Raw genomic sequence first — 15,940 nt, forward strand, 5'->3', positions numbered from 1 at the left:
TGCTCATCAAATCAGCATGGGATAATTAGCAGCAGTTTGACAGCTGTGGGGGCGGAGGGGCTTCTAAAGGAACAAAGAGTCCTCGTGATAATCAAGTTTCCTGAATGTACAGTGTTTGGGGATGTTTGTGTGTATTTGTGAATAAAGTAGAGGAAGTATGTGTGTGTGCGCGTGCGTGTGCTGAATGATGAGTGACGACTCCCTGTAATCACTGTGATATGTGTGTTTGTCTCCCTCGCAGAACACTCGCCACACACACACACCATGAGCAACATCTATGAGTCTGCGGCCAACACCCTTGGTCTGTTCAACAGCCCATGCCTGGCCAAAGTGGAGCTGCGGGTGACCTGCAAGGGCATCTCAGACCGGGACGCCCTGTCCAAGCCAGATCCCTGCGTACTCATCAAAATGCAGTCCCACGGACAGTGGCTGGAGGTAAGTGGCCTCTCACTCTGTTCTGACAAGTAATTAACATTGCAGTGCCAGTCTTATTACAACTTGCAATATAAGAACCATCTTCAATGTTAACAATGGTGTAATGTTTCAGGGTCAATTGGAGGATATGTCCTGTAGATGGTTCTGTTCAATCCTAAATCCCCTCAGGGCTTTCTTTGGTGAGATAGATCTCAACATGTGATTACAGATGACTACATGGACTTTCTGAAGAGTTGGAGATACAGGAAGAAGTCTCATTATTCTGTATGTCGAATCAAAAACATTGGCTTGCTAACGGACTGAGATGTTTCCTTCTCTTACTATCCCTTATGTGTTTTTAAATGTTGATTTGGTTCACCTCAAGGATGTGGAATATACAGTATTACCAGCTATGAGGTTTGCCTAGTACATGGATATGAATTTCTGAATGCTTCACCAAATAAGCAAGAGGATTCTGTCAAAAGAGATATTTATTCACAGGAAATGCATTTGCATAATGAAGCTATTTGCTGAGTAAAGAAAAAAGAAACCCATAAAAGTCTTAATCAATGTGTTTACCAAACCAAAATGAGGTACCAATCAACCCTCCAAAACTGATGATTGGACATTACATCCGTGTTACATTTTAACATTTTAGTCATCAGACTCTCTTATCCAGAGCTACTTACAGTTAGTGCATTCATCTTAAGATACAGTGCCTTCAGAATGCATTCACACCTCTTGATTTTTCACACATTTTGTTGTGTTACAAAGTGAGACTAAAATGGATTTAATTGTCAGTTTCTGTCAACGATCTACACAAAATGCTCTGTATTTACGTGTTCATCCCCCTGAGGGCTACAGTGGAATCACCTTTGCACACTGGGATTATACAATATTTGCACATTATTATTTACAAAATTCTTCAAGCTCTGTCAAGTTGGTTGTTGATCATGGCTAGTCAGCCATTGTCATGTCTTGCCATAGATTTTTAAGCTGATTTAAGTCAGACCTAGGCCACCGAGGAACATTCAATGTTGTCTTGGTACACAACTCCAGTGTATATTTGGCCTTGTGTTTTAGGTTATTGTCCTGCTGAAAGGTGAATTTGTCTCCTAGTGTCTGGTGGAAAGCAGAGTGAATCAGGGTTTCCTCTAGGATTTGTTCTGTGTTTAGCTCTATTCCATTTCTTTTTATCCTAAAAAAACTCCCTAGTCCTTGAATGACAAGCATACCCACAACATGATGCAGCCACCACCATGCTTGAAAATATGAAGAGCGGTATTCAGTGATATGTTGTGTTGGATTTGCCCCAAACATATCATTTTCTAATCAGGACATAATGTTCATTTCTTTGCCACATGTTTTGCAGTTTTACTTTAGTGCCTTATTGCAAACAGGATGCATGTTTTGGAATATTTTTGATTCTGTACAGGCTTCCATCTTTTCCCCTGACAAATTAGGCTAGTATTGTGGAGTAACTACAATGTGGTTGATCCATCCTCAGCTTTCTCCCATCAGCCATTAAACTCTGAAGCTGTTTTTTAGTCACCATTGGCCTGATGGTGAAATCCCTCAGCGGTTTCCTTCCTCTCTGGAAACTGAGTTTGGAAGGATGCCTGTATCTTTGTAATGACTGGGTGTATTGATACACCATCAAAAGTGTAATTAATAACTTCACGATGAGCAAAGGGATATTCATTGTCTGCTTTATGATTTTTTCCCCCCATCTACCAATAGCTGCCCTTCTTTGCGAGGTATTGAAAGACCTCTCTGGTCTTTGTGATTGAATCTGTGTTTGAATTAATAGCTTGACTGAGGGACCTTACAGCTAATTGTATGTGTGGAGTCCATGCCACTTATTATGTGACTTGTTAAGCAAATGCTTACTCTTGAAATGATTTAGGCTTGCCATAACAAAGAGTTTGATACTCATTGACTCAAGCTAGGTGAGACAACAACACATCACAATCGTGTCAAGTACATTTTCTCTGAACAAAGTATTTTAGGAAAAGAGAAGTGCCCTGTTACCATTATTTGAGATACTCTTCAAAGAGGTAGGGTTTCAGATGTTTTTGGGAGATGGGCAGGGACTCCGCTTTCCTGACTTTAGTGGGAAGCTTGTTGTGCCTGCCAAGTGACCATGACAACAAAGCAGATGGTTGATCTCTCTATTTGTCCCTTAATCCAATTACTCCAGTTTTAATTGTGCCATTGATTTGTTCCATTGATTTGTTATTAACTGGTTGTCCATCTGGAGACACAAATTAGCATTGTACTGCAGATGTGCCATGACGGCTCCAACGCGCCGTGCTGTGTGTTGCGTCACTCAACAACATATTTACTAGTGCTGCTCTCCTGTGTACTTCATGTCTGGTTAGAGATAATACAGTGCCTTGCAAAAGTATTCATCCCCTTGACGTTTTTCCTATTTTGTTGCCTATTGAACCTGTACTTTAAATGGATTTTTATTTTTATTTCATGTAATGGACATAAACAAAATATCCAAATTGGTGAAGTGAAATGAAAAAAATGACATATATATTTATATATATATATATATATATATATATATATTTATATGCACCACTTTTCATTTTAAATATACATTTTATTTTATTTATTTTTTCCATTTTTTTTCTTCATATTTTTTAAATGTATATATAATTTATGGTGCTCCGTGGGATGTTCAAAGTTTCAGATATTTTTTTATAACCTAACCCTGATCTGTACTTCTCCACAACTTAGTCCCTGACCTGTTTGGAGAGCTCCTTGGTCTTCATGGTGCCCGTTGCTTGGTGGTGCCCCTTGCTTAGTGGTGTTACAGACTCTGGGGCCTTTCGGAACAGGTGTATATATACTGAGATCATGTGACACTTAGATTGCACACAAGTGCACTTTATTTATTTAACAAACTGTGTGACTTCTGAAGGTAATTGGTTGTACCAGATCTTATTTAGGGGCTTCATAGCAAAGGGTGAATACATATGCATGCACCACTTTTCATTTTAAATATACATTTTATTTTATTTATTTTTTCCATTTTTTTTCTTCATATTTTTTAAATTTATATATATATATATATATATATATATATATATATATATATATATATATATATATATATATATATAAATTTAAAAAATATGAAGATTTTTTTGTAATATTTATATATATATATATATATATATATAATTTAAAAAAATATGAAGTAATATTTATATATATATATATATATATAAAAAAAAATGGAAAAAATAAATAAAATAAAATGTATATTTAAAATGAAAAGTGCACTTTATTTGTTATTTATTTAACAAACTGAAAAGTGGTGCATGCATATGTATTCACCCTCATGCCAGCCCCAGCTACCCCTAGGTGGTTGGTTTATTTCAGCTTCCTCTCCACCCTAACCAGGCCACCTCTCTCCCCTGATCCCCTGGTCTGGAGGAGGACTGGATGTCTTCTAGGTGCTTATTGTGTTCATGTTGTGGAAAATTGTCTTGTTAGCAGTCTCATTTCATGGGTCTCTAACAATGTTGTCTTTGTCTGTCCTGGTGGTGATTGTAGAGGTGATTGTAGGCTGGTTTCACCTGGGAGGTGATTTGATGGCCATCTTCACTGGTTAAGCCTAAAGTAGTGTTTCTTGTCATTTTATCCTGGGCATGCACCATCTATGAATATACCATTTTTAGCTGAACATTAATTAGATACTAATTGAATGCCTCTGGTAAAGGCAACCAATTAATTGAAAGAGTCTTTGAATCATATTTCATCATTATTGTTAGACATATTTAATGGTACTAATTGGTTGAAATGACATTTTAAAGCCACCATCTTTCTTTTGGGGAATTGCCTTTAACTTCCACTATAGTCGTGACAATATGCACCACAGCCTCTCTGGCATTATGGCTTAATAGTGGTTTGTAAAGTGGGGTCGTGGGGAAATTGCAGTGGGGTCGCCACACAGGTTTGAATACCCCTGAACTTTACTAGATGTACCAGGCTATCATGTGGTGGCATTTTATTGTTTTGGGCGACTTCAACACTATGCCCTTTGTAGTTAAGTATCATCATCATAACACTGTTCTCTGCCCTGTTCATAACCATAGAAATAGAACTAATTCTAATTATATGTTCATGACACTTTAATGCTGTGCCTGTGGAATGAAGTTGCTTCTCTTTAATGAAATGTCCTCGGGATTTTAATGAGGGATTTCTCGGCTTAGTTGGAGAGTGATGCTCGACTCACAGTTGTTGCGAGCAGCTTCTTACCTTGTCTGTGGCCCAAGGGAATATATCATGGGCAGCCATCCATTCTGTAGGAGAAAGACTTCGCTGTTACACCCCTCCAATCAAAATAGAATGTGTGTGTGCTATCCAAGCGTAAGGTACGGTATGAATTAGGAATGGGAAGGCCGTCAGGTAGCCTTTACTTTAAACAAAAAAGTAATTGAAGGTTTCCTCGATCTTTGATATATTATTTACCACCCTGTCTATTTTTCTTTCAATTGGAAAAGGTTTGAGTGTGTGTGTGTGTCTGTGTGTGTCTGTGTGTGTCTGTGTGTGTCTGTGTGTGTGGTTGTCTGTGTGTGTCTGTGTGTGTCTGTGTGTGTCTGTGTGTGTGTGTGTCTGTGTGTGTGTGGTTGTCTGATATAGGGGTCTGTCTCCACAGTGAACTCACACTGCTCTGCAGATTGCCTGTCAGCCAGTGAGCTGAATGGGCCTGCAGCATCTGTTATCTCAAGTGATGCCACAGTCCGAATGCACACACACACACACACACACACACACACACACACACACACACACACACACACACACACACACACACACACACACACACACACACACACACACACACACACACACACACACACACACACACACACACACACATGCTCATTAAAACAGGCATATGAGCCCATGTTTAGACAGATTTGAAAAAAGGACAACATTCCAACTATGCCGTAGTGGAATCCTTTGTCCTGACTTTCCCTTCGGTGTTCCTCCATTAATTGGCAACAGTGTTCCTGTGAATGTATCAGCTTGGCAGCCATATTGAAAGCTAAGCAATGCTTTCATGATTGGTTGTTATTTCTGCTTCTTCTGTACACATAGACAAGGGAACCTGAAAGAAGAACATGACAAAAACGAGAATGATTTGGAACAAAATGATTGATGAGGTGAAATGTTGAAGTTATTACACTTATTATTACACACACACACACACACACACACACACACACACACACACACACACACACGTCTGTCTCAGTCACAGGCGTTTTGGTAGCCCAGTGTGAAAGTCTGTCATAGATAAAGCAGTATTTTATCATCGTTGCTCAACTCGCTATGCCAAGAAACAGGGCTTAGCTAGCCAGGCAGAAACAGGGCTTAGCTAGCCAGGCAGAAACAGGGCTTAGCTAGCCAGGCAGAAACAGGGCTTAGCTAGCCAGGCAGAAACAGGGCTTAGCTAGCCAGGCAGAAACAGGGCTTGAGCTAGCCAGGCAGAAACAGGGCTTAGCTAGCCAGGCAGAAACAGGGCTTAGCTAGCCAGGCAGAAACAGGGCTTAGCTAGCCAGGCAGAAACAGGGCTTAGCTAGCCAGGCAGAAACAGGGCTTGAGCTAGCCAGGCAGAAACAGGGCTTAGCTAGCCAGGCAGAAACAGGGCTTAGCTAGCCAGGCAGAAACAGGGCTTAGCTAGCCAGGCAGAAACAGGGCTTAGCTAGCCAGGCAGAAACAGGCTATAGGCCTACTATCACAACAGTACATTTGTCATGTAATTTATTTGTTTTGTTGCAAGGTTCATTTCACAATCACATAAAGGATATAGAGAAAGAAAAAACCTGTCACAGTTCATAGTTTTCGCCTCAGGTTGAAATATTTACTTAATTGTTTTCTCCCTCTCTCTTTCTTATCTTCCTTCTTCTTTGTCCCTCCATCTGACTCACCCTCTCTCTCTATTTACCTCGTGCTCCTCTTCCTCCACTCTCCTCTCTCTCTATTTACCTCGTGCTCCTCTTCCTCCACTCTCCTCTCTCTATTTACCTCGTGCTCCTCTTCCTCCACTCTCCTCTCTCTCTATTTACCTCGTGCTCCTCTTCCTCCACTCTCCTCTCTCTCTATTTACCTCGTGCTCCTCTTCCTCCACTCTCCTCTCTCTCTATTTACCTCGTGCTCCTCTTCCTCCACTCTCCTCTCTCTCTATTTCCCTATGGTGCTCCTCTTCCTCCACTCTCCTCTCTCTCTATTTCCCTATGGTGCTCCTCTTCCTCCACTCTCCTCTCTCTCTATTTACCTCGTGCTCCTCTTCCTCCACTCTCCTCTCTCTATTTACCTCGTGCTCCTCTTCCTCCACTCTCCTCTCTCTCTATTTACCTCGTGCTCCTCTTCCTCCACTCTCTCTCTCTCTATTTACCTCGTGCTCCTCTTCCTCCACTCTCCTCTCTCTCTATTTACCTCGTGCTCCTCTTCCTCCACTCTCCTCTCTCTCTATTTCCCTGGTGCTCCTCTTCCTCCACTCTCCTCTCTCTCTATTTCCCTATGGTGCTCCTCTTCCTCCACTCTCCTCTCTCTCTATTTACCTCGTGCTCCTCTTCCTCCACTCTCCTCTCTCTCTATTTACCTCGTGCTCCTCTTCCTCCACTCTCCTCTCTCTCTATTTACCTCGTGCTCCTCTTCCTCCACTCTCCTCTCTCTCTATTTACTATCGTGCTCCTCTTCCTCCACTCTCTCTCTCTCTCTATTTCCCCTCTCCTCTTCCTCCTATTTACCTATGGTGCTCCTCTTCCTCCACTCTCCTCTCTCTCTATTTACCTCGTGCTCCTCTTCCTCCACTCTCCTCTCTCTCTATTTCCCTATGGTGCTCCTCTTCCTCCACTCTCCTCTCTCTCTATTTACCTCGTGCTCCTCTTCCTCCACTCTCCTCTCTCTCTATTTCCCTGGTGCTCCTCTTCCTCCACTCTCCTCTCTCTCTATTTACCTCGTGCTCCTCTTCCTCCACTCTCCTCTCTCTCTATTTCCCTGGTGCTCCTCTCCACTCTCCTCCTCTCTCCTCTCTCTCTATTTACCTCGTGCTCCTCTTCCTCCACTCTCCTCTCTCTCTATTTACCTCGTGCTCCTCTTCCTCCACTCTCCTCCTCTCTATTTACCTCGTGCTCCTCTTCCTCCACTCTCCTCTCTCTCTATTTCCCTATGGTGCTCCTCTTCCTCCACTCTCCTCTCTCTCTATTTACCTCGTGCTCCTCTTCCTCCACTCTCCTCTCTCTCTATTTACCTCGTGCTCCTCTTCCTCCACTCTCCTCTCTCTCTATTTACCTCGTGCTCCTCTTCCTCCACTCTCCTCTCTCTCTATTTCCCTATGGTGCTCCTCTTCCTCCACTCTCCTCTCTCTCTATTTCCCTATGGTGCTCCTCTTCCTCCACTCTCCTCTCTCTCTATTTACCTCGTGCTCCTCTTCCTCCACTCTCCTCTCTCTCTATTTCCCTATGGTGCTCCTCTTCCTCCATTCTCCTCTCTCTCTATTTCCCTATGGTCCTCTCCTCTTCCTCTCCTCTCCTCTCTCTATTTCCCTATGGTGCTCCTCTTCCTCCACTCTCCTCTCTCTCTATTTATTTCCCTATGGTGCTCCTCTTCCTCCACTCTCCTCTCTCTCTATTTACCTGGTGCTCCTCTTCCTCCACTCTCCTCTCTCTCTATTTCCCTATGGTGCTCCTCTTCCTCCACTCTCCTCTCTCTCTATTTACCTCGTGCTCCTCTTCCTCCACTCTCTCTTCCCTATTTCTATTTCCCTCGTGCTCCTCTTCCTCCACTCTCCTCTCTCTCTATTTACCTCGTGCTCCTCTTCCTCCACTCTCCTCTCTCTATTTACCTCGTGCTCCTCTCCTCTTCCTCCACTCTCCTCTCTCTCTATTTACCTCGTGCTCCTCTTCCTCCACTCTCCTCTCTCTCTATTTACCTCGTGCTCCTCTTCCTCCACTCTCCTCTCTCTCTATTTACCTCGTGCTCCTCTTCCTCCACTCTCCTCTCTCTCTATTTACCTCGTGCTCCTCTTCCTCCACTCTCCTCTCTCTCTATTTACCTCGTGCTCCTCTTCCTCCACTCTCCTCTCTCTCTATTTACCTCTGCTCCTCTTCCTCCACTCTCCTCTCTCTCTATTTACCTCGTGCTCCTCTTCCTCCACTCTCCTCTCTCTCTATTTACCTGGTGCTCCTCTTCCTCCACTCTCCTCTCTCTCTATTTCCCTATGGTGCTCCTCTTCCTCCACTCTCCTCTCTCTCTATTTCCCTATGGTGCTCCTCTTCCTCCACTCTCCTCTCTCTCTCCTTTCCTCCCTCTCTCTATTTCCCTATGGTGCTCCTCTTCTCCTCTCTCTCTCTATTTACCTCGTGCTCCTCTTCCTCCATTCTCCTCTATGGTGCTCCTCTTCCTCCCTCTTCCTCCTCTTCCTCCTCTCTATTTCCCTATGGTGCTCCTCTTCTATTTCCACTCTCCTCCTCCTCTCTATTTACCTCGTGCTCCTCTTCCTCCACTCTCCTCTCTCTCTATTTACCTCGTGCTCCTCTTCCTCCACTCTCCTCTCTCTCTATTTACCTCGTGCTCCTCTTCCTCCACTCTCCTCTCTCTCTATTTACCTCGTGCTCCTCTTCCTCCACTCTCCTCTCTCTCTATTTACCTCGTGCTCCTCTTTCCTCTTCCTCCTCTCTCTCTATTTACCTCGTGCTCCTCTTCCTCCACTCTCCTCTCTCTATTTACCTCGTGCTCCTCTTCCTCCACTCTCCTCTCTCTCTATTTACCTCGTGCTCCTCTTCCTCCCTCTCTCTCTCTATTTCCCTATGGTGCTCCTCTTCCTCCACTCTCCTCTCCCTCTATTTCCCTATGGTGCTCCTCTTCCTCCACTCTCCTCTCTCTCTATTTACCTCGTGCTCCTCTTCCTCCACTCTCTCTCTCTCTATTTACCTCGTGCTCCTCTTCCTCCACTCTCCTCTCTCTCTATTTACCTCGTGCTCCTCTTCCTCCACTCTCCTCTCTCTCTATTTACCTCGTGCTCCTCTTCCTCCACTCTCCTCTCTCTCTATTTACCTCGTGCTCCTCTTCCTCCACTCTCCTCTCTCTCTATTTACCTCGTGCTCCTCTTCCTCCACTCTCCTCTCTCTCTATTTACCTCGTGCTCCTCTTCCTCCACTCTCCTCTCTCTCTATTTACCTCGTGCTCCTCTTCCTCCACTCTCCTCTCTCTCTATTTCCCTATGGTGCTCCTCTTCCTCCACTCTCCTCTCCCTCTATTTCCCTGGTGCTCCTCTTCCTCCACTCTCCTCTCTCTCTATTTACCTCGTGCTCCTCTTCCTCCACTCTCCTCTCTCTCTATTTCCCTATGGTGCTCCTCTTCCTCCACTCCTCCTCTCTCTATTTCCCTATGGTGCTCCTCTTCCTCCACTCTCCTCTCTCTCTATTTACCTCGTGCTCCTCTTCCTCCACTCTCCTCTCTCTCTATTTCCCTATGGTGCTCCTCTTCCTCCACTCTCCCTCTCTCTATTTCCCTATGATTCTCCTCTTCCTCCACTCTCCTCTCTCTCTATTTCCCTGGTGCTCCTCTTCCTCCACTCTCCCTCTCCCTCTATTTCCCTATTTGGTGCTCCTCTTCCTCCACTCTCCTCTCCTCTATTTCCCTATGATTCTCCTCTTCCTCCACTCTCCTCTCTCTCTATTTCCCTGATTATCCTCTTCCTCCACTCTCCTCTCCCTCTATTTCCCTATGGTGCTCCTCTTCCTCCACTCTCCTCTCCCTCTATTTCCCTATGGTGCTCCTCTTCCTCCACTCTCCTCTTTCTCTATTTCCCTATGGTGCTCCTCTTCCTCCACTCTCCTCTCCCTCTATTTCCCTATGGTGCTCCTCTTCCTCCACTCTCCTCTTCTCTATTTCCCTATGGTGCTCCTCTTCCTCCACCCTCCTCTCCCTCTATTTCCCTATGGTGCTCCTCTTCCTCCACTCTCCTCTCCCTCTATTTACCCTATGGTGCTCCTCTTCCTCCCTCTCCCTCTCTCTCTATTTCCCTATGGTGCTCCTCTTCCTCCACTCTCCTCTCCCTCTATTTCCCTATGGTGCTCCTCTTCCTCCACTCTCCTCTCTCTCTATTTCCCTATGGTTGCTCCTCTTCCTCCACTCTCCTCTCCCTCTATTTCCCTATGGTGCTCCTCTTCCTCCACTCTCCTCTCCTCTATTTCCCTATGGTGCTCCTCTTCCTCCACTCTCCTCTTTCTCTATTTCCCTATGGTGCTCCTCTTCCTCTCTCCCTCCTCTCTATTTCCCTATGGTGCTCCTCTTCCTCCACTCCTCCTCTCTATTTCCCTATGGTGCTCCTCTTCCTCCACCCTCCTCTCCCTCTATTTCCCTATGGTGCTCCTCTTCCTCCACTCTCCACTCTCTCTATTTCCCTATGGTGCTCCTCTTCCTCCACTCTCCTCTCCCTCTATTTCCCTATGGTGCTCCTCTTCCTCCACTCTCCTCTCCCTCTATTTCCCTATGATTCTCCTCTTCCTCCACTCTCCTCTCTCTCTATTTCCCTATGATTATCCTCTTCCTCCACTCTCCTCTCCCTCTATTTCCCTATGGTGCTCCTCTTCCTCCACTCTCCTCTCCCTCTATTTCCCTATGGTGCTCTTCTTCCTCCACTCTCCTCTTTCTCTATTTCCCTATGGTGCTCCTCTTCCTCCACCCTCCTCTCCCTCTATTTCCCTATGGTGCTCCTCTTCCTCCACTCTCCTCTTTCTCTATTTCCCTATGGTGCTCCTCTTCCTCCACTCTCCTCTCTCTCTATTTCCCTATGGTGCTCCTCTTCCTCCACTCTCCTCTCTCTCTATTTCCCTATGATTCTCCTCTTCCTCCACTCTCCACTCCCTCTATTTCCCTATGATTCTCCTCTTCCTCCACTCTCCTCTCTCTCTATTTCCCTATGATTATCCTCTTCCTCCACTCTCCTCTCCCTCTATTTCCCTATGGTGCTCCTCTTCCTCCACTCTCCTCTCCCTCTATTTCCCTATGGTGCTCTTCTTCCTCCACTCTCCTCTTTCTCTATTTCCCTATGGTGCTCCTCTTCCTCCACCCTCCTCTCCCTCTATTTCCCTATGGTGCTCCTCTTCCTCCACTCTCCTCTTTCTCTATTTCCCTATGGTGCTCCTCTTCCTCCACCCTCCTCTCCCTCTATTTCCCTATGGTGCTCCTCTTCCTCCACTCTCCTCTCCCTCTATTTCCCTATGGTGCTCCTCTTCCTCCACTCTCCTCTCTCTCTATTTCCCTATGGTGCTCCTCTTCCTCCACTCTCCTCTCCCTCTAATTCCCTATGGTGCTCCTCTTCCTCCACTCTCCTCTCTCTCTATTTCCCTATGGTTATCCTCTTCCTCCACTCTCCTCTCCCTCTATTTCCCTATGGTGCTCCTCTTCCTCCACTCTCCTCTCCCTCTATTTCCCTATGGTGCTCCTCTTCCTCCACTCTCCTCTTTCTCTATTTCCCTATGGTGCTCCACTTCCTCCACCCTCCTCTCCCTCTATTTCCCTATGGTGCTCCTCTTCCTCCACTCTCCTCTTTCTCTATTTCCCTATGGTGCTCCTCTTCCTCCACCCTCCTCTCCCTCTATTTCCCTATGGTGCTCCTCTTCCTCCACTCTCCTCTCTCTCTATTTCCCTATGGTGCTCCTCTTCCTCCACTCTCCTCTCCCTCTATTTCCCTATGGTGCTCCTCTTCCTCCACTCTCCTCTCCCTCTATTTCCCTATGATTCTCCTCTTCCTCCACTCTCCTCTCTCTCTATTTCCCTATGATTGCTCCTCTTCCTCCACTCTCCTCTCCCTCTATTTCCCTATGGTGCTCCTCTTCCTCCACTCTCCTCTCCCTCTATCTCCTATGGTGCTCCTCTTCCTCCTCTCTCTCTTTCTCTATTTCCCTATGGTGCTCCTCTTCCTCCACTCTCCTCTCCCTCTATTTCCCTATGGTGCTCCTCTTCCTCCACTCTCCTCTTTCTCTATTTCCCTATGGTCCTCTCCTCTTCCTCCACTCTCCTCTCCCTCTATTTCCCTATGGTGCTCCTCTTCCTCCACTCTCCTCTCCCTCTATTTCCCTATGGTGCTCCTCTTCCTCCACTCTCCTCTCTCTCTATTTCCCTATGGTCCTCCTCTTCCTCCACTCTCCTCCTCTCTATTTCCCTATGGTGCTCCTCTTCCTCCACTCTCCTCTCCCTCTATTTCCCTATGGTGCTCCTCTTCCTCCACTCTCCTCTCTCTCTATTTCCCTATGGTGCTCCTCTTCCTCCATTCTCCTCTCCCTCTATTTCCCTATGGTGCTCCTCTTCCTCCACTCTCCTCTCCCTCTATTTCCCTATGGTGCTCCTCTTCCTCCACTCTCCTCTTTCTCTATTTCCCTATGGTGCTCCTCTTCCTCCACCCTCCTCTCCCTCTATTTCCCTATGGTGCTCCTCTTCCTCCACTCTCCTCTTTCTCTATTTCCCTATGGTGCTCCTCTTCCTCCACCCTCCTCTCCCTCTATTTCCCTATGGTGCTCCTCTTCCTCCACTCTCCTCTCCCTCTATTTCCCTATGGTGCTCCTCTTCCTCCACTCTCCTCTCCCTCTATTTCCCTATGGTGCTCCTCTTCCTCCACTCTCCTCTCTCTTTGTTTCCCTATGGTGCCCCTCTTACTGAACTGTTGGAACTAGAATCACAAGCATTTAGCTACACTCGCATTAACATCTGCTAACCATGTGAATGTGACCAATAAAATTGGATTTGATTTGATTACATGTATGTGTGTATGAATCTACAGTTAACCATAGCTTGAGTTAGAGCCGGGCGATATGGCCAAAATATCATATCATGGTATTTTAAACAAATTGGATGGTATTTTACAGTATTTAATGTTTTCGAATAATAACAGTTCCAAATTTGCATGAACTTCTTATGGCTGCAGGGGCAATATTGAGTAGCTTGGATGAAAGGTGCCCAGAGTAAATGGCCTGCTCCTCAGTCCCAGTTGCTAATATATGCATATTATTATTAGTATTGGATAGAAAACACTCTGAAGTTTCTAAAACTGTTTGAATGATGTCTGTGAGTATAACAAAACTCATATGGCAGGCAAAAACCCGAGAAGAAATCCAAACAGGAAGTGAGAAATCTGAGGTTGGTCGATTTTCAACCCAGCCCCTATTGAATTCACAGTGGGATATGGATGAAGTTGCACTTCCTAGGGCTTCCACTAGATGTAAACCGTCTTTAGAAACTTGAATGAGGCTTCTACTGTGTTAGGGGCCTGAATAAGAGCTGAATGAGTCAGGTTACTGGCAGAGAGCCATTTCCTGGTCATTTCCTGGCACATTTCACATGATATCGACCTGCGTTCCATGGCTTCTCTACACACAAAGGAATTCTCCGGTTGGAACGTTATTGAAGATTTATGATAAAAACATCCTAAAGATTGATTCTATACTTAGTTCGAAATGTTTCTAAGACCTGTAATATAACTTTTTGAAGTTTTTGTCCGAAGTTATGCGGGACCTGCACGAGCGTTTGGATTTGTATACCTGAGCCCTAACAAAAGTATCTACTTGGACATAAATAATGGACATTATCGAACAAATCAAGCATTTATTGTGGAACTAGGATTCCTGGGAGTGCATTCAGATGAAGATCATCAAAGGGTAGTGGCAGGGTAGCCTAGTGGTTAGAGCGTTGGACTAGTAACCGGAAGGTTGCAAGTTTAAGCCCCCGACTTGATAATGTACAAATCTGTCGCTCTGCCCCTGAACAGGCAGTTAACCCACTGGTCCTAGGCCGTCATTGAAAATAAGAATTTGTTCTTAACTGACTTGCCTAGTTAAATAAAAAGGTAAGGGAATATTTACGTTATTTCTGGTTTCTGTCGACTCCAACATGGCGGATGATTTTATTATTTTTTCTGAGCGCCGTCTCAGATTATTGCATCGTTTGCTTTTTCCGTAAAGTTTTTTTGAAATCTGACACAGCGGTTGCATTAACTTATTACGGTATAGGGGACAGCATTTTCACTTTTGGATAAATAGCGAGCCCAATTTCAACTTCCTGCTACTCATGCCAAGAATATAAGATATGCATATTATTAGTAGATTTGGATAGAAAACACGTTAAATCATGTCTTTGAGTATAACAGAACTTATGTAGCAGAAAAAAACCCGAGGACTAACCGTTCATATATTTTTTTTGAGGTCTCTGTCTGTTCACTGATTTCTCATTGGCAAACGATATTTCTTAGGAACTTGTTTTCAGTTCCTACCATTTCCACTGGATGTCACCAGTCTTTGGAATTTGGTTGAGGTTATTCATTTGTGCAATGAAGAAGTAGGGCCAACTAGGAACTGCGTAACACTGTTGAGAGTTGCGCAAGACTTGAAAAGTAGCTTGGTTTGTTGTGTTCCTGTATTGAACACAGATAGACCTGTCTTCAATTTGATCGATTATTAACGTTTAAAAATACCTAAAGTTGTATTACAAAAGTAGTTTGAAATATTTTGGCAAAGTTTATAGGCAACTTTTGAAATATTTTTTTAGTGACGTTTGCAGAAGCTGTTTTTTTCTGGATCAAACGCACCAAATAAATTGACATTTTGGATATATATGGACGGAATTAATCGAACAAAAGGACCAATTGTGATGTTTATGGGACATATTGGAGTGCCAACAAAAGAAGCTCGTCAAAGGTAAGGCATGTTTTATATTTTATTTTTGCGTTTTGTATAGCGCTGCAGGGTTGAAATATGCTACCCTCTTTGTTTACTGTTGTGCTATCATCAGATAATAGCTTCTTATGCTTTCGCCGAAAAGCCTTTTAAAAATCTGACATGTTGGCTGGATTCACAACGAGTGTAGCTTTAATTGAGTATCTTACATGTGTGATATAATGAAAGTTTGATTTTTATATCAATTTATTTGAATTTGCCACGCTGCATTTTCCCTGCTTTTTGGCCAAGTGGGACGCAAGCGTCCCCTATACCATAGGAAGTTAAGGAGAGGTATATCTATAATTCCATGTGTATAACTTGTATTTTCATCTATATTTATGATGAGTATTTCTGTTGAATCGATGTGGCTATGCAAAATCACTGGATGTTTTTGGAACTAGTGAACGTAACGCGCCAATGTAAACTCAGATTTTTTAAATATAAATATAAACATTATAAAACAAAACATACATGTATTGTGTAACATGAAGTCCTATGAGTGTCATCTGATGAAGATCATCAAAGGTTAGTGATTCATTTTATCTCTATTTGTGCTTTTTGTGACTCCTCTCTTTGGATGGAAAAATGGCTGTGTTTTTCTGTGGCTTGGTGGTGACCAAACATAATCGTTTGTGGTGCTATTTGAAATTGGACGCTGTGGTGGGGTTAACAACAATATTACCTTTAAAATGGTCTGAGATACATGTATGTTTGAGGAATTGTAATTATGAAATTTCTGTTGTTTTGAACTTGGCGCCCTGCACTTTCACTGGCTGTTGTCA

General features: G+C 44.2%; 1 protein-coding gene across 3 annotated transcripts in view; it reads left to right on the plus strand.

The window, feature by feature from the left end:
- The first annotated feature begins 245 nt into the window (after window positions 1–245).
- The window catches only part of LOC112221279 (copine-4), a 73,320-nt gene continuing 57,625 nt past the window's right edge, over window positions 246–15,940 (plus strand). For all 3 annotated transcript variants that reach the window (XM_042319148.1, XM_042319149.1, XM_042319150.1), the window contains exon 1: window positions 246–435. In XM_042319148.1, coding sequence (XP_042175082.1) covers window positions 265–435 — 171 coding nt within the window. In that variant the 5' untranslated portion in view covers window positions 246–264. The remainder of the gene's footprint in view (window positions 436–15,940) is intronic.

This window comes from Oncorhynchus tshawytscha, unplaced genomic scaffold (genome assembly GCF_018296145.1).
Source record: "Oncorhynchus tshawytscha isolate Ot180627B unplaced genomic scaffold, Otsh_v2.0 Un_scaffold_7589_pilon_pilon, whole genome shotgun sequence".
Taxonomy (NCBI): Eukaryota; Metazoa; Chordata; class Actinopteri; order Salmoniformes; family Salmonidae; genus Oncorhynchus; species Oncorhynchus tshawytscha.